Source organism: Jaculus jaculus, chromosome 6 (assembly GCF_020740685.1).
Source record: "Jaculus jaculus isolate mJacJac1 chromosome 6, mJacJac1.mat.Y.cur, whole genome shotgun sequence".
In the NCBI taxonomy this organism is placed as follows: domain Eukaryota; kingdom Metazoa; phylum Chordata; class Mammalia; order Rodentia; family Dipodidae; genus Jaculus; species Jaculus jaculus.
Window position 1 is genome coordinate 3,300,546 of NC_059107.1, and position 18,951 is coordinate 3,319,496.

General features: G+C 49.4%; 1 protein-coding gene across 4 annotated transcripts in view; it reads left to right on the forward strand.

Annotated features, from left to right (window-relative positions):
* The window catches only part of LOC101609317 (solute carrier family 22 member 4), an 85,781-nt gene that overhangs the window by 51,330 nt on the left and 15,500 nt on the right, over nucleotides 1-18,951 (forward strand). For all 4 annotated transcript variants that reach the window (XM_045153567.1, XM_004666575.2, XM_045153568.1 and 1 more), the window contains exons 4-5: nucleotides 10,303-10,474; nucleotides 16,014-16,140. In XM_045153567.1, the coding sequence (XP_045009502.1) occupies nucleotides 10,303-10,474; nucleotides 16,014-16,140 (299 nt within the window). The remainder of the gene's footprint in view (nucleotides 1-10,302; nucleotides 10,475-16,013; nucleotides 16,141-18,951) is intronic.

The following is an 18,951-nucleotide window of genomic DNA, read 5'->3' on the forward strand; positions in this document are numbered from 1 at the left end:
GTGACCCCATGTGCAGGGTTCAAAAGGTTAGGATGGCCAGGCAAGGGTTAGTTGGAGCCTATGTGTGCCAGGCCAGCAATCAGTGGTGGGACGCTGGGTGCAGAGGACTCCGTCAGCATGGAGCCACGCCTGCTGTGCTGATGGGCTCCGCAGGACGTTTCTCTCTGCGAGCCCTGGTGTGAGCTTTGCTGCGTTGAGTTCTCACACCAGAATGGCCGGACTCCCGCAGCCCGCTGCAGCTCCGGGCCGAGGACAGCACAGGGCTGCAGCTGCTGCCTCCCCACAGCGCAGCAGCGCCCTCTGGCGCCCTAGGACTGAAACAGCTGAATTCCAGGGTGGGGATGTGTCTCACTTTCTCCTTGAAGCCAGACTTGAACCAACCACGTTTTATTTGGCTAAAATAAAGCAACGGGTGGGCCATTCCGTCCGACTCTGCACTTCTGCCCTCGAGCTTTGGGGGAAAATCTAGAGGCCCTGGATGGTTACAAGTTACAGCTTGGAAAAAGCCGGGCGCGGTGGCGCATACCTTTAATCCCAGCACTCACTCGGGAGACAGAGGTAGGAGGAGCCCCATGAGTTCGAGGCCACCCTGAGACTCCATAGCGAATTCCAGGTCAGCCTGGGCTAGAACAAGACCCTACCTCAAAAAAATAATCATAATAAATAAATAAGTTTCAGCTTGGGCATCTTTGCATTAATTCAGGTACATGAATTAGTTCCTAAAGCAGTCCAAAAATGAATCTTCTCTGTGGTGATGTGTGTGTGTGTGTGTGTGTGTGTGTGTGTGTGTGTACATGTGTATGGGGCCAGAGGACATCCTCAAGTGTCCGTAGGTACCGTCCACCTTGTTTTGAGGCAAGCTCACGGTGGCCTGGAACTTGACAATGAGGCTGGACCGGCAGGCTGGCAAGTCCCAGGGATCAGCCCGTCTCTGCCGCCTCTGCGCTGGGATTACAGGCGTGCGTGCATCACCACACCCTTTCTTAAAAGATTTCTGTATTTATTTTTTTTGCGAGGTAGGGTTTCACTCTAGTCCAAGCTGACCCAGAATCCACTATGGAGTCTCAGGCTGGCCTCGAACTCACGGCGATCCTCCTACCTCTGCCTCCCGAGTGCTGGGATTAAAGGTGTGCGTCACCATGCCTGGCTCTACATCCAATACTTTTACGTGGGTTCTGGGAAGAGAACTCGGGTCGTCCTGTACTTCACTGACTGAGCCGTCTCCCAATCCACTGTGCTGCTCTTTAAAGCTCGCCAAGCTTAGCACAGCCACAGGACTCTAGAAAAAGCAAGACTCTGCGACCCTAAGTGGACACAGCTCTAGGACTGCTGCTGCGGAAGGGCACTGGGAGAGGAGGAAATAAGCGAATGGCCCATGGACACGCCAGCTCTCCCATGACCTCCCACTCTTTCTCACCCTCAGCCTGCCCACAAGGCTCTGGGTAAAGGCCAGCAGCAGCTTTTTACCCCCAGTTACTAAGCTGCTCACATGCGTTCTGCGGGAAAACCCAAGCATCTCCTGTCTTGACTGGCTCATTCTTCCAGAATTTCCCAATACTCCTGACACCACACCAGTGCCCCACCACACGCACATACAGCATTTCTTGGGACGTTCGGTACTGTTGGAAGCCTGTGTCCTGTGGCCCCGATGTTCCCCTCTGACAAGGGTGTAGCTGATGGTATCTGTGACTTTGGCTACCAGGAAACTCAGGCATATTTAAAATTGAGCTACTTCAGATACATGCCTATTTTTATTCTTTTACACGTATTTCATTTGGTGTGCTTTGTGTGTGTTCATACGTGTGCATGTGTGTGAAAGCCAGAGGTATCATTCCTTAGGCACTGTCTACATGGTCTGAGACAGGGGGTCTCTCACTGGCTTGGAATATACCAAGTAGGCTAGACCGACGAGCAGTGAGCCCTGGAGTTAGGAGAATGTGCCACCACGCCCTGGGTTTTTTGTTTTTTTAATGTGCGTTCTTGGGATTGAATTCAGGTCCTTACATTCACAGGCAAGACTTCCCTCACTGAGCTATCTCCCAGTCCCCATCATGTTCCAAATTTTCTGTGGTGGCAGGATCGATCCAAGGGCCTCCTACCTCTTAGGGAAACACTCTACCTCCTCCCTCAAACACTTTTAACTTGAAATATGATTCTGTCTTGATCTACTTGGCTAGGATGCTGTAACAAAATATCGCAGGTTGGGTTGGATCAAAAAGAAAATTTTAGTTTTCCGTGGTTGTAAAGAGGAGAAATGCAAAGTGGGAGCAGAGCTGGGCGTAGGGTGCACATGGCTGCCTCCCCCTGTGGACCCACACAGCCCTCCTTCCGTGCAAGAGCCCATGGGAGCAGGACAGTACAGGCCCTCCGCGTCCCTTCTTGTAAGAACAGCCATCGGATCAGGTCAGAACCCCACTCTTATGACTTTGTTCAACCTTAATTTCTTCCTTCCTTAAATATAGCCACCCAGGGGTCAGGATTTCAGCACATTAGTTGTGGAAGTGGGGGGGGGGCGCACAGACATTCAGTCCATGACAAGTTCATCTGCTGCGATAGTCTCTCTCTTTTTTGAAGGGTACACTTTCGCAGCTTTTAGTGTTTTTATAACGTCGCATAATTGTCAGCTCTTAACTCCAGAATCTCTTCACGACCCCCAAAGGAAACCCTCAACCCATTAGCAGTCATTCTCCTTTCCCCTCTCCCCGCCCACTAGGCAGCCGCTCGCCGACATTCGGTCCCTGTGGACGTGCCTGTTCTGACACAGGCGCGTCATGTAAATGGAGTGAGCACTGTCACCTGGGTAGGGACTTCCTTCACGATGCCACCTTTGGGGCTGAGCCACATCGCAGCATGAGCCAGTACTCCTTGGCATGCATAGAGCATTTTATGGTTCACTGACGGTCAGTGATCAGCAGGGTTGTATCTACTTTGAAATAATCATGAGTAATGTTGTTTAGAAGAGTTGAGTATACGTTACGTAGGGACATGTTTTCAGGTTTGCTTATTTTATTTTTGGTGGGGGGGCATGTACCTAAAAATAGAATTGACAAGTCACATAATTCCATGTCCAACCCTCAGAGGAATTCACAGCTAATTCTTAAAACATCAGCTGCATAGTTTTGATCTTTTCTTCAAGGCACAACTTTGTATTTTTACTAATATTACCATTGTTTTGTTGTACTCAAATTATAAGATGCTTAAAACTGCAAATGAAGCTGGCCATGGTGGCACACGCCTTTAATCCCAGCACTCAGGAGGCAGAGGTAGGAGGATCACCATGAGTTTGAGGCCACCCTGAGACTACATAGTGAATTCCAGGTCAATCTGGGCTAGAGTGAGACCCTACATCAAAAAAAAAAAAAAAAAAATCTGCAAATGAAGCCAGGTGTGGTGGTGCACACCTTTAATCCCAGCAACCAGGAAGCAAAGGTAGGAGGATCGCTGTGCTTTCAAGGCCAGGCTGGGACTACAGAGTGAGTTCCAGTTCAGCCTGAGCTAGAGTGAGACCCTACCTTGAAAAAAACACCTGCAAATGATAAGTTGAGTCGTAAGTATGCATATATAATACATGTACATACAATATAATATATATGGTACATGTATTATATATGCATGCATATGCACAAAAATATAATGTGAAAGTTTCTGGCTCCAGCTGTTTGCATTGCTCTGTGAACGCAACCTGGACGGGGACCCGGCAGAAGCCCGGACTCTCTGCTGCCTGTTCACAGGGCGCTCACTGTCTCCTCAAACGGAAGACCTAGGCCGAGGTGGGTAGGCAACATTGCTAGGTACACCCAGAGGCAAGAAAGGTTGCTGTTGACTGGAGTGATTTGTGAGATTTCTAGAAAAGAGAGTGGAAGCTGTGAACAGAAAAGCATCTGTATTAGTTACCATTCTCATTGTGTCAAAATACTAGATAAAAGCTACTTAAGGAAGAAGGCTTTTTTGGTTTTGTTTTTGGTTTTTGTTTGTTTGTTTTGGTGTTTCGAGGTAGAGTTTCACCCTACTCCAGGCTGACCTGGAAATTCACTATGTAGTCGCAGGGTGGCCTCGAACTCACGGTGATCCTCCTACCTCTACCTCCCGAGTGCTCGGACTAAAGGCATGCACCACCACACCCGGCAAGGAAGGAGTCTTTTATTTTGGCGTATAACTCAAGGGCACAGTCCATCGTTGAGGGAGGTTATGACACAGTGTGTCTGTAGTCAGGAAGAGAGAGCACTGAATACTGGTGGTGTTCAGCTCACTTTCTCCTTTAAAAAATTTTATTTTATTTGAGTGACAGACAGAGAGAGAGAATGGGCATTTCAGGGCCTTTAGATGCTGCAAATGAAATCCAGATGCATGTGCCACTTGTGCATCTGGCTTACGTGGGTCCTGGGGAATTGAACCTAGGTCCTTTGGCTTTGCAGGCAAGTGCCTTAACCACTAAGCAATCTTTCCATCGCACTTTCTCCTTTTTATGTAGTCCAGTAGCCCAACCCATGGAATGATACCACCCACTTTAGGACAGGTCTTCCTAAACCAATTAACCTAATCTGAAAATCCCTCACAGACATACCCAGACATTTGTTTCCACGGTGATTCTAAATCTGGTCAAACTGACAACGTGAACCATCACGGTGTCTATTAATGTGGTGAGCTCTCTGAACATTTTCTGGGGCGCAGGCCCTGTACTTTGTTTCGCCCCTTGATACCTGGCACACTTCCACTGCTTGACCCAGACAAGAAGCCATCTGAGAACCTCCCCCACACCAGAGACGCACTGCCAGGCACTTGCCACACACCATTTTGGTCCTCACAGTTGTAACTCCGCTGGGGGGTTTGAACATGCCGTCTCCCGTCGCCCCGTGCACTTTGCTTGCTCTCAAGCTGGTGGCAGTGTGGAGGTGGAGCCTTGCTCGAGGAGGTGTGCTGCTGCCGGTGGGGTTTAGGGACCAGCTTCTTTCTTGCCAGCGCACAGCTCACTCTTGCTGCTTTATGCCAGCTGCTCTGGTAACACATAACGCAATGTCTGGCCTCTGCTCTACCATCCTTCCCCTATCAAGACGGATCTTCCCCTTGAGACGGTAAGCCAAAGTAGGCCATGTCTTCCCATCGTCTGCCTTTGGTCAGGTGTTTTGTCCCAGCTACTCAGAGGTAGACACATCACTCCGTGAAGCCAGATGTACCAAAGTCATGCTACAGAGGGCTGAGCATGGAGGACCTGTGCTCTCTTGATGCCTGCTGTGGGGCACTCTCCCCTCACCCCTTCCTAGCAGCCCATTTCCCAAGCATGTCCCTTGAGCTGGAGCCAGCTGCAGACCTCGGGCACACCTGTGGGTGCCGGTCCTCCTGCCTCTGTGTGGAATGTCGCTGGGGACCCCTCAGTCGATGGGGAAGGGAGCCTTGCCGGTGGAGGGGACCTGTGTGGGCACACTTGGAGCTATTCAGGTCCTCACCCTTCTCACCCTTGCCAGGACCTGTCCTTCGGCTTGGCAGAGGACCACACTCAGGAGACGCTCAGCGACCTTGAAGCCAAGGCCTGTGGAGCAGAGAGGGAAGTACAGGGGTTCCCAGTTAGCAGAGCTGGAAGTCCACACAGGTGGCCACTGGTCTACCACCCAGGCGAGCGCACGGAAAGCCTGTCAGACTCAGGGCACCTCTCCTAGTGTTCCTTTCAGGGCACCAGCTAGTTCAGTGACCAGCCAGGAAGGCCCTCACGCCTCCCTTACGTGTCTCCACTAGAGGCTCAGCTGAAGGACTGCCTCATAGCAGCAAGGCATTGTCCCACGTCATGTTCCCCCTTCGTACCTATAGAGGTCTATAGACTGAACAGGTATGGCCTGAATCGTGGCTGCACCACTGTTTGGCGGAACGGGGACTGTTTGTTTGTTGTGTGTGTGTGTGTGTGTGTGTGTGTGTGTGTGCATGTGTGCATATATGCATGTTTACATGTAGGGGGTACTCATATGTGCTGGTACATGTGTTTGTGCGTATGCACATGGAGGCTAGAGGTCAATGTCAAGTTCCTCCGTCTGTCACTTTCCACTCTATTTATTAAGACCGGGTCTTTCTTTATGTATTATGAACTTTGCAGTATGAACATATTGCATATTGGTCATATTCCCACCAGGTTATAATCTTACATCCCCTCTGCCCCCACCCCTTCTACTGAAGACCCTCTTCGGAGGGGTTATTGGTATTCACTGCGGGGTCAGGAGGGTACCAGTCAGTCTCTGTGGGGGGCAGTGCCTCGGGATGCGTCTTCCCACCCTGTGGCTCTTACAGTCTTTCCGCCCTCCACCGCAGAGCTCACCGAGCCTTGGCGGGAGCGTGAAAAGCCCCCTTTAGCGCTGAGCTCTGGCAGCCTCTGAATTTCTGCTTTAATGAGTTTTGAGAAAGACAGAGTCTCTCACTGCACCTCCAGCTCCCTGATCCTGCAAATCTGGCTAGTCCGTTCGCCCTGGGGCTCCACTTATCCCTGCCTCCCAAGAGTGCTGGGAGTACAGGCGTGCGCCACCATGCCTAGCATCGACATGGGTGCTGGGGTGTGAGCTGAGGTCTTGTGCTTCTGCACTAAGCACTTGATTGACCGAGGCCTCTCCCTAGCTCCTAATTTTATTTTTGTTTTGAATAAGATCTCATGTAGCCCAGGCTGCTCTTGTACTATCGGTGTAGCTGAGGGTGGCCTGGAACTCTCAGTCCTCCTGTCTCTACCTCCTGAGTGCCAGGACTTGGGTCACCAGGCCCAGTTTTTAATCACTGTTATGGCTGGGTTAATGTAGGCAAGTGACCTTAACTCTTTACGTCTCAGAGAAGCCTTTGTAAAAGAGAAGTAACATTAGTTCTTAGGTAAATGTTGTGGGAGGTCAAAGAGAAAATATATATAAAGGCTTCTCCTAGGCCATGGCTCAGAGTACCTTCTCAGAAATGCTGGTGTGAGACGATATAGTTAATGCTGACCATGCTTGAGGGAGGAAAGTACGTATCGGTGAGAATGAAGAAGGCCGCACTATCTGGGTTGGTGCCATCCCACAGGAAGGCACAGCTAGCTGTCTCCCACAGTGTGAGCACTTCAGAGTTCACACTAACTATCCTGGTCTGGTCTGAACCCCCAACCCAGCAGTACAGCTTCTCTCTCAGGCCTCCCAATTCTACAAGAGGCTCACTTGGTCTTGGACGTCTCTTTTCCATGATCACCTCTCCACTGCTTTACTTGGGAATTTCTGCTTAGGAATAAAGCACTTCCCGTCCATTGTCATGTCATGATCCCAGCCAAAGAGATTGGCAGTCAGATCATGGCAGGATGGTTATTCATAACATAAGGGAAGATCAGAGATGACCCTCGTGATCCTCAAAGAAGTCATCCTTGGAAATAGGTTTATAGGCAGAGAAAGGTTCTGGGGGTCAGGGCTGTGGTCTGCATTGGGGATTGCCTGAGACACGCAGCATGGTCCTTCAAATCAATCAGGCTTTGTTGATTTGCAGGGAGTTTTGGTGTGTGTATGCATGTTCACGTGTGTGAATACAGACACACGCGTGGTGTGGTAAGCACGTGGGCATCAGGGGACGGCCTCAGATACACCCTTGCCTTGCACTTTATTTGAGGCAGGGTCTGTCATTGCTCATGGATTTGCTGTGCCGGGACAGCTCCTCGAGGACCCTCCTGTCTCCATCTCCTGTCTTGCTGCAGACAACACCTTAGTGGCCAGCTCTCCTGGGATCTGAACTCAAGTACTCCACCAAGCCATGTCCTCAGTCCATCAGTCAGGCTTTGTAGTTGCTTGTTCAAAAGGGGAACCAAGCTGGGTGTGGTGGCACACGCCTTTAATCCCAGCACTCAGGAGGCAGAGGTAGGAGGATTGCCGTGAGTTCGAGGCCACCCTGAGACTCCATAGTGAATTCCAGGTCATCCTGGGCTGGAATGAGACCCTGCCTCAAAAAAAAAAAAAGAAGAAGAAGAAGAAGAAGAAGGGGTGGAACCATTAGCTGTGTGTATGGTGGTGCATTCCTGTGATCCCAGCCCTCTACAAGGGGGAGGCAGAGGATTGGGAGTTCAAGGCCGTCCTTGGCTACATAGCAAAGCTTGGGCTACGTGAGATCCTGTTTCAGAAAACAAATGAGGGATCCACCGTGCGGGGTACACCTCTGACGAGGGAGAAGGAACAAGGCGACACCGAACAGGTGAGCGGGAAGGGGAGCCCCACAGCCGCCCTGGGACGGACTCCTCAGCCCGTGCTGAGCGCACAGAGGTGGCTAAGAAAGTCGCCCCGAGGCACTTCCGTCGCTCAGGCAGCCTTGCCAGCCTGAGGACCTGGGTCCCGAGTTCCAGCCTCGGAGCACACGTACTGAGCAATAAATAGAGCCCGGCACACAGAAAGACACGTCTCTTGAAAGCCAAGCTACACGGCCTGCATGTTAGTTACTTTTCTCACTGCTGTGACAAAATGCCGGCAAAAGAAACCTGAGGAAGAGAGGGTTTATTCCGAGGGCTCCTCTGGGTGGGGAAGTCAGTGGCAGGAACGTGAAACAGTTGGTCATCTTGTACCCAGTCAGGAAGCAGAGCTAAATGTTGTGATCAGCTTGCTTTCTCCTTTAAAAAAAAAAAAAATATATATATATATATATATATATATATATATATATATATGTGTGTGTATATATATATATATTTATTTATTTATTTATTTATTTAATAGAGAAAGAGGGAGAGAGAGAGACGGGGAGAAAGAGAGAGAATAGGCACACTAAGTCCTCCAGCCATTGCAAACGAACTCCAGACGTGTGTGCACCCTTGTGCATCTGGCTAATGTGGGTCCTGGGGAATCGAACCTGGGTCCTTCAGCTTTTCAGGCAAGTGCCTAACTGCTAAGCCATCCCTCCAGCCCACTTTTTCCTTTTTATCAAGTCTGAGACCCACTGGTCCCAGTTAGGATGAGTCTTCCCACCTCAGTTAACCCCACCTAGAAACTCCCTCACAAACATGCCCAGAGTTTTGTGATTCTAGATCCTGTCAAGTTGACCATCCGTATGAACCAGCAGAATCTATGCTGTATTTTCTGGGGTGCTTTTCTGTAATGTGGGCAGGTCTCATGCACACACAAAAAGGAAGAGCTGCCGTTGGCCACATCTCTGCCCTCAGGACAGAGGACCTGGGGACAGAGACTGGAGAGGGCCTGGGGCTTGATGACCAGAGGACTTTGCACTTGGACTCCTGGCTTGGAGCGGGAGCCCAGGCACAGCTCTGGAAGGTCTGCTGCTGAGTCACACGCCAGTGATGTGCGGAGCAGCTGCCGCGGCTGCCGGCAGCCCTTCCCCAGGCAGTGCCGACCCCACGCACGCTCGGGCCTTGCGCGTCCTCCACGGCGGTGGTTTGCACAGCTTTGCCATCTGGAGCGGGGCCCTCTTTGCTGTTCCCACCGAGACAACTGTCTACCTGGGGCTGATCTGTAGAGACAATGTGGTCGGGAGGAAGCCAGCCTAGTGCTGGGAGACTGCTCCAGGCACCCAAAGCCAGCTGGCTCCTGGGTGTCTCTACATTCAAGGGTAGAAGGGTGTCCTGGCAGCTGGGGGCCCCGCTGTCTCCCGGTGGCCAGTGTCTGTTCATTGGAGTTGAGCGTTCCAGCACAAGCCACCCACTCCCTGACCTGAGCATGGCCTTTCCCATGTCAAGCCATCAGCAAGGCCCTGGCCTCACCAGCATGAGGCTCTCACGTTCAGCCCTACAGCCACATAAAAAAAGAAAAGGAAAACAATGCTCTGGCATGCTGGGGTGTGCGTGTCATCCCAGCACAGGTGAGGCAGAGAGGTGGATCCCTGAGGCTCTCGGGCCAGCAGGGCCAGCCTAGTTTGTGAGCTCTGAGCCGATGCTTCAAGAAGAGATGCGTGACGTCTCTGAGGAGGGACGCCCAAGGTTGTCCCCTGGCCCTCGCCTGCCACACACAAGTGCACCCACATTTGTACACACATGTGCTCCCCACACACATACATGCATGTGCACACACAAAAAGACACTCCTGCTCTGAGACACGGCACGCAGAGATGCCTTTGCCCCAGACTTTTCTGAGAGGTGTGGCTTGGACTCCAACTTCCAGGTAATGATATAGCTCATTGGCAGAACACTTGCCTGGCATGCATGAGGTCCCTGGTTCAATTCTCACTACTGCAAAAAATAGATAGATAATAAATACGTAGATGGATAGATAGATAGATAGATAGATGATAGATGGATGGGTAGATAGATAAATGAGAGCCTGTTTCAAAAAGCAGATGTTGAAGAGGGTCAAAATGCTAATACTCCTCCCTTGTTTTGAACAGGAACAGAAATTCTTGGCAAGTCAGTCCGCATTATATTCTCCACGCTAGGAGTGTGCACATTTTTTGCAATTGGCTACATGGTACTGCCACTGTTTGCTTACTTCATCAGAGACTGGCGGATGCTGCTGCTGGCACTGACGCTGCCCGGGCTGCTGTGCGTCCCGCTGTGGTGGTGAGTGAGTGTGACCATTCCCAGTCAGCCCTGTGCTGTGGCCTGTGGGCACACGCGGAGCCGTTGCCCGGCGCTGGCGAGCTGGGTCTGCATGCCCTTCACAGCAGCTAGCTGCAGAGCGCCTTCCCGGCCACCCCAGCCGCTGCCTCGCCGTGTGGGCGGGCACACGCCCTGGGGTTTTTGACAAAGCTCAGGTCTTGAGAATGCCAGTCCTCTCCCAGACTCTCCCCAACCCGCTGCCTGCTGCCCTTGCTGTTGGTGGAATTGGCATTGTTTCTTGGGTTTTGTTCTTAACCCTGATTCTGCTTTTGGCCTGTCTCTGTCTCTGGAAATCCTCCTTCTCTAGTCAGCCTCGGGACCCTTGGCCCTGTGTTCACGTACATTCTGCACCTGTGGGCTCACGGCAGCAGGGGCTCAGAAAATATTGTTCCAAACACGTGGCACTATTTCTTTGTTATTGTTCCCTAAGCAACAGTCTAGCAGCAGTGGACACAGCATTTGCATCGTGGTCAACATTAGGAGGCTGGCAGTAACTCAACAGCAGAGTGCTTAACTAGCTTAAGGCCCTGGCCTCCATCCCCAGTAATGAAACTGCATGTGTACTGATTAAAACACGCTAAGTGAGTGATGCAGAGATGACGCACAGTACACGGGAAGAGCGCATAGATTGTATGCGGACATCACACCTGGTCGGCTCCTTTGTCAGCACTGTGGGTAGCGGGTCGGCCGCCCCCGCGACGGGCTGTGTGCTCGGGGGCTCCTGGGTTTGGTGGTTTGCTCTCTCCAGAGCCTCCAGGTAGCTGGACTGCAGGTACGCTAACCCCCAGCCCGGCCGTGTGGTTTCCGGTGAAGACCTGGAGCATCAAAGGGTTTTGGAATCTACCAGGGGTCCCGGATTCAATGCCCCACAGAAACTAAGGGACTTGAAATTGCTCTTCGTAATTAACATCTGAGATGTGCCTAGTTAGAAAGTTTGTTTTGAAAGGTGACATTACTTTTTGGTTTTTGTTTTGGTTTGGTTTTTGTTTTTTGAGACAGAGTCTCCTTGAGTCCATACTGCCCTCAAACTCACTGCGTAGCTCAGGGTGATCTTGAACTTTCTGATTCTCTAGCCTCTACCTCCACTGTGCACCACATGCCTGGTTCTGTGTGTGCTGGGAATGGAACCCAAGGCTTTATCACGCATGTTTGGCAAGCACTCTACCAACTGAGCTATATTCTGAAGCCCTGCCCGCCACCCCCCACCACCAATGACTTTGGTTTAAAGAATCTTAGAGAAAAGTTTTTCTCTCCTACTGCAACATTCCCCTGATCTGAAACATTCCTTTCATTCTTAGGACTGAACCTAAGGCCTTGTGCATATTAGACAAGTTCTCTACCGCTGACCTGTGCCCTCAGCACTGCTCCAACTCCATTCTGACACGGAGTTTTAAAGAATAACAAAGTTTGGAGGTTTTAGCCCCAGTCTTACCCAATAGGATTAACTGGAGATTTCAGGTAAAAGAGCACTTTTCTTAAAAAGTGGAGTAAGTGACTGGCCACACCCCTTTGGAATTTTCCATTTCTTTACTTTTCAGATTAAAACAAAGGAGATTTCTATTCTGAATCTCTCTCTTTCCCTCCCTCCCCCTTCTCTCCGTCTCCTTTCTCTCTCCTCCTATCACCTCCCCAGTTCATCTTGGCTGGATTTCATTTCCTCAGCATTCAGTCTTTTAGCAGGGACTGGCTTAACTGGGCTACTTGTTCTGTACCTGCTGCCGTGACTGCATCACTGAGTCTCTGTGGTTGCTTCCTATGACAGTGTAGGCCTTGTGGCCGCCCTGCGACATCCACTCGGGAAATGGTCAGGAAGGTCCGCCTTGGGTGCGCCAAGGCCTCTAGCTACTGCAAATGAACTCCAGATGCATGTGCCACCTTATATATGTGGCTTTACGTGCGTGCTGGGGAATGGAACCCCAACCGTTGGGCTTTGTAGGCAAGCACCTTAGCTGCTGAGCCATCTCTCCAGCCGAGATCAGTATCAACAATGTGCTGTACTCAGCTTTATTATGGGATGGCTTTTTATTTTTTTTTTTTTTAAGATTTTTATTTATTTATTTGAGAGTGACAGAGAGAGAAAGAGGCAGATAGAGAGTGAGAGAGAGAATGGGCGCGCCAGGGCTTCCAGCCACTGCAAACGAATTCCAGATGCGTGCGCCCCCTTGTGCATCTGGCTAACGTGGGTCCTGGGGAATCGAGCCTCAAACCGGGGTCCTTAGGCTTCACAGGCAAGCACTTAACCACTAAGCCATCTCTCCAGCCCATGGGATGGCTTTTTCTGAGAGAGGACAGCAGAAAGGCTGTTAAGTGGCTCATGTACAGGTTAGGAGGTCTTTGCCTAAGACCGTGTCAGGACACCCATGAAGGTCAGGCTCAGGACTTCCAGCAGGGAAGGCTGCCAGAGCTGCCTTGCTGTGCCCAAGAAAAGCTCCTGCCTCCCCCCCCCCCCCAATGGATTGGCCGGCAAGCACTCCTGGCTCTAGGCATATGGTGTAGAGACAAGACTTCACCAGACAGAGCACCTAGGGGCCATCAATGAACGAGCCAAAGGCTTCTCCTGAAAGTTTAACTACAGCATCTTCATTTTCCTAGTAAAAACAAAATCGCTTTCTCCTGGACATTTTGTCCTTGGTGGTGAGGCTTCTGGAAGCATCAGCCCGCGGGGAGTGGGGTCCTTGGGCTGCCACTCAGATAAAGACACATTCTCCAGGAAGACCCCACCCATTTCATCTCAAACTATACTATGCCACCTCACTTGGCTCCACATGCATTTGAAATGATCAGATAAACTTAAGGAGTTGTGTACTAAAAATGTCAAGGCAATTTGAAAAGCTGGGCATGGTGGCACACATACCTTTAATTCCAGCACTCGGGAGACAGAGGTAGGAGGATCACGGTGAATTTGAGGCCAGCCTGAGGCTACATAGTGAATTCCAAGTCAGCCTGGACTAGAGCAAGACCCTACCTCAAAAAACTAAAAAAAAAGAAAGAAAGGCTGGAGAGATGATTTAGCAGTTAAGCACTTGTCTGTGAAGCCTAAGGACCCCGGTTCGAGGCTCGATTCCCCAGGACCCACGTTAGCCAGATGCACAAGGTGGCACACGCGTCTGGAGTTCATTTGCAGTGGCTAGAGGCCCTGGCGCGCCCATTCTCTCTCTCTCTCTCTCTCTCTCTCTCTCTCTCTCTGCCTCTTTCTGTCTCTGTCATTCTTAAATAAAAGAATAAAAATGAGCAAAAAAAAATTTTTAATATTAAAAAAAATGTCAGGGCAATTTGAAAGCAGCTACCCCATGACCCTAAGCATGTGGGCTAGGAATAGGGGAGGCGCCTGCCCAGAGCCACTGCTTGTGCTTTGGGGAGATTTTATGTCCCCAGCTCCCCTTAAAAGGCTTGTGTATAAATAGCCACAAGAGCAAGTGAAGTGTATGTGTGTGTTAGGGGCTGGGGACAGCAGCAGGGCCCTGGATACAAAATGGAGAAAGCTTTGCCGTTTCCAGCTGACCAAACACTAGGAAGCTGAGGTTGGTGATGGGCTATGAGACCCTTTAGAAAGGAAGGAAGGAGCATGGGCTGTGGGACGTGCCTATACTATATACTCCCAGCATTCAGTAAGTGGAGGTGGAGGATTAGGAGTTCAAGGTCATCCTTGGCTACATAGGGCATTTGAAGCCAGCCTAGACTACATGAGACCCTGTCTCAAACCACCATCACCACCACCACCCCAAAGAAAGAGAGAAGAGATATTTCTAAGCATACTTTGGCTGGGGAAAGATTGCTAGAAGTAGAGGTGTCCAGCCAACATATAATAAAACTGCTAATTATTCATATTAAAATTAAATAAAGTTATTTGGCCATTTTTGTGATCATGCTAGCTATTCAGTGACCATATATGGTTCAAGACTAATGTACTGGACATCATGGATATAGGGAATTTCATAAATGTCTAATTAGTGAAGGTCTGAGACCTAGCATCACAGTTCCTACAGGACAACGTAAGACACGCTGTGGGGAAACTTAAGCCAGGCTCGTTTTCCAACTATGTAGTGGTGGGCCGGGGAGGGGAGCTGGTGGCAGCCATGTGATAGGCCGCCTTCTGCTCTGAGCTGATCGTAAGTACAGTTTGGAGGCCTGGTCATGGCAGGAGTCTGTGTATCCTCTGCTTAGAACTTGCTTAGAAAACTTAAGTCCCGACACTTGAGTAAGGAAACCAAGAAAGTGAGAAAAATACCACAGTCCCGTATTTACAACTATGCTTGAACATCAGTTATAACTGGATATAGACAATATCACTTTTTAAAAATTGAGTTTCTAGCCAGGTGTGGTGGTGCATGCCTTTAATCCCGGCACTCAGGAGGCAGAGGTAGGAGGATCGCGTGAGTTCGAGGCCACCCTGAGACTACATAATGAATTCCAGGTCAGCCTGGACTAGAGTGAAACCCTACCTCGAAAAACCAAAAAAATGAGTTTCTAGACATACAAATAAAGGAAACAACATGGGAGCACATCTCCTAGAAACTTGGTGATGGCTGCCTTGTTGGGGTGCTCACTGACTTCTTGGGGTGCTCACAGACTTGTTGGGGTACTCACTGACTTCTTGAGGTGCTCACTGACTTGTTGGGGTACTCACTGACTTCTTGGGGTACTCACTGACTTCTTGGGGTGCTCACAGACTTGTTGGGGTACTCACTGACTTCTTGAGGTGCTCACTGACTTGTTGGGGTACTCACTGGGGTGCTTGATGACTTATTGGGGGAACTCACTGACTTGTTGGGGTATTCACTGACTTATTGGGGGAACTCACTGACTTGTTGGGGTATTCACTGACTTCTTGGGGTGCTCACTGACTTTTTGGGGTACTCACTGACTTCTTGGGGTGCTCACAGACTTGTTGGGGTGCTTGCTGATTTGGGAAGCTGCCAAAAGCCATGCAGGCAAGATGCAAGTGGTGACCAGGCCCTCTCCTTCCCCTCTGCCTGCAGGGCAAGACCTTGGGCCACAGGTGCCCTGGGCCTTCCCGTACCCTAATAAACACCAGTGCACAAGGACCCTCCCATGCATGGGCACGCTGAAAACCTGGGCCCTTGTTTTGGGCATTAACAGTCTAGTGGCCATGCTTGTTTTTAGGAGCCACTTAAACACATCTATACTTAGGGCCATCTCTCATGGTCTGGTTCTGGTCATAGGCAGAATTTAAACTCACTTCTGCAATTTGATAAGAAGGTTGAAACTAGAGCGAGCTTCTGTTTATTGCTTTGAACCAATCTTAGGAGGAGTGGTTAAAAAAAAAAAAAGGACAACCAGTCATTATGCATGGTGTAGATGTATTGACACATCATATTGTACCCTAGAAACGTATAGCTTAGTGTCAATTAACCATGAAAATGTATACTTAAAAAACTAGAGTGTTTTGAACACTAACATGATCTGCGGGAGGCTTGGGGTTGCTGGTATCAAACCTTGCTGGCGTGGAAGTCTATAAAGCATTGAAAATGAATTCTAGGTTTATTCCTGAATCTCCCCGGTGGCTAATATCCCAAGGAAGAGTCAGCGAGGCTGAAGAGATCATCCAGAAAGCTGCAATAAAGAACAGTATCGCTGTTCCTGCAGTGGTATTTGATCCGATGGAGGTGAGTGATCACCCGCAAATGGCCCCTCTGGAGATCAGCTCTGCATTTTCTGTTGTATGGAATTTAATGTCATTTAGTATTTATTTATTTATTACATTTTTATTTATTTATTTGAGAGACAGAGAAGAGGCAGGAGGGGAGAGAGCGTGGGTGCACCAGGGCCTCCAGCCACTGCAAACAAACTCTAGACATATGCGTCACCTTGTGCATCTGGCTTATGTGGGTACTGGGGAATTGAACCTGGGTCCCTAGGCTTCACAGGCAAGTGCCTTAACCTCTATGCCATCTCTCCAACCTGCATTTACTTATTACAGAGAGAAGGGGAGAACACACAAGTGCAACAGAGCTTTCTGCTGCTGTAAATGAACTCCAGATGCATGTGGTACTTGGTGTGACTGGCTTTACATGGGTGTTGGGAGACTGGAACCCTAGGCCAGCAGGGTTTTCATGCTAGAGTCTTTAGCTGCTAGGTCACCTGCCCAGCCCTAATTCAGTATTCACTTTTTAAATTTTTATTTATTTATTTGAGAGAGAAAGAGGCAATGGGCATACTAGGGCCTCCAGCCACCACAGACAAACATGCACCACCTTGTGCATCTGACTTACATGGGTCCTAGGGATTCAAATCTGGGTACTTTGGCTTTGCAGACAAGTACCTTAACCTCTAAGCCATCTCCAGCTCCTAATTCAGTATTATCTAAGTGCCCACTATGTACCAGGTGCTGTGCTAGGTGTTAGAAACACAATTATGTCTATGTTCTCAGATAAAATCCAGCTAAGCATAGTGGTATGCACTGCAATCCCAGCTCTTCAGGAGGCTATAGCTGAAGGACCACTGGAGCCCAGGAGTTTAAAGCCAGCATGGGTAACACAGTGAAACATCCCTCTCTTAAAAAAAAAAAAAAAAGCCTAGGGAGCTGGAAGAATGGCTTGTCTGTTAAGGCGCTTGCCTGCAAAGCCAAAGGACCCAGGTTGGATTCCCTAGAACCCACATAAGCCAGATGCACGAGGGGGTGTATGCATCTGGAGTTCGTTTGCAGTGGCTGGAAGGCCTAGCGTGCACATTCTGTCTCTCTCTCTCTCTTTCTGACTCTTTCTCTCTGTCAAATAAATAAATATATATTTTTTTAAAAGTCTAGGGCTGAAGAAATGGCTCAGCGGTTAAGGTGCTTGTCTAAAAAGCCTAACTACCCAAGTTCAATTCCCCAGTACCCATATAACAGCAATTGTGCAATGTGGTGCACTCATTTGCAGTGGTTAGAGGCCCTGGTGTGTCCATTCTCTCTCATAAATACATAAATAAGTAAATAAATAAATATTTTTCAAAGTCTACCTTAAAGAGCTATTTATGAATTAAGATCAGTATCAGGGATATAACTCAATGGTGGAGTGCTCAGTGTCTTGCGTTTGATCTTCAATGCCACCAAAAAGAATTAAGTGCAAAAAGAATCCACAACATACATATAATACTGTACAAAAATTCCTTAGTGAGTAGTTCCCTTTATTTTGTAAGTTTATCTTCAACTTTTTATTGGTATTTCTCCAAACCATTGACAAAGTCATGTATTGATGACCTTTCAGTATCTACCTCCATGGGGCAGGGTTCTGTAGGGAACAGACCCACAGAATGTATATTTGTTATAAAAGGAATTCACTGGAATGGCTTAACGACAGGGGTGGATAGACCAGCAATGGCTGTCTGCAGGCTGGAGAGGCAGGTAACCTGGTAGCTGCTCAGTCCCCAAAGCCAAATGCCTCAGCAGTCCCAGTGTGGCACTGAGGGTCTGGAAGGTTCCTGCAGAGTCGCTGGCTGCCATCCACAGTGGAAGGGCCAAGATGCTGGAGCCCCAGGCCCGTGGAGGATGGCGGTGTGGTAACAGTACAGTGACTCGGGGAGGAAGAAAGAAAAGAGCACCAAAACTGTTTGTTTTTTCTTGGACCTCTTTCTATCTGGGCCACCAGTGGGAAGGTGCCACTTACTCTGAAGGGGTCATCCCCTGTCAGTTCATTGTTTTTGGGAATGCCCTCCCAGACTAGCCCAGAGTCATGTTTCCTGCTCCACGCCAGAATCTGTCAAGCAGACAGTTGAGATTAACTGTCACATCTCCTTCAGTGGAGAAAAACCATGGTTGACCCCGGGCTTGGAGGCGCACACCTTTAATCCCAACACTTGGGAGGCACAGGTAGGAGGATTGCCATGAGGTCAAGGCCAGCCTGAGATTATGTTGTGAATTCCAGGTTAGGTTGGCCTAGCGTAAGACCCTACCTCAAAAAACCAACCAAACAAACAAAAAAAAAAAAACAATACCATGGTTGAGGGCTATTCCACCCTGTACATGAATCTTTATTTTTGCACAAAATGCAACTTTTAAGCTGGGCGTGTTGGTGCACGCCTTTAATCCCAGCACTCGGGAGGCAGAGGTAGGAGGATCGCCTTGAGTTCAAGGCCACCCTGAGACTCCATAGTGAATTCCAGGTCAGCCTGGGCTACAGTGAGACCCTACCTCGAAAAACCAAAAAAAAAAAAAAAAAAAAAAAAGCAACTTTTAAAACTCCATACATGCCAGGTATGGTGGCCCACACCTTGAATGCCAGTACTCAGAAGGCAGAGGTAAGAGGATCACCACGAGTTCAAGGCCACCCTAACACTACAAACTGAATTCCAGGTCAGCCTGGGCTATAGCGAGACCCTACCTCAAAAAACCAAAAAGAAAAAAAAAAAAAACAAAACCCAAGCTAGAGAAATGGCTTAGCAGTTAAGTCGCATGCCTGCAAAGTCTAAGGACCCAGGTTCAGTCCTCCAGGTCCCAC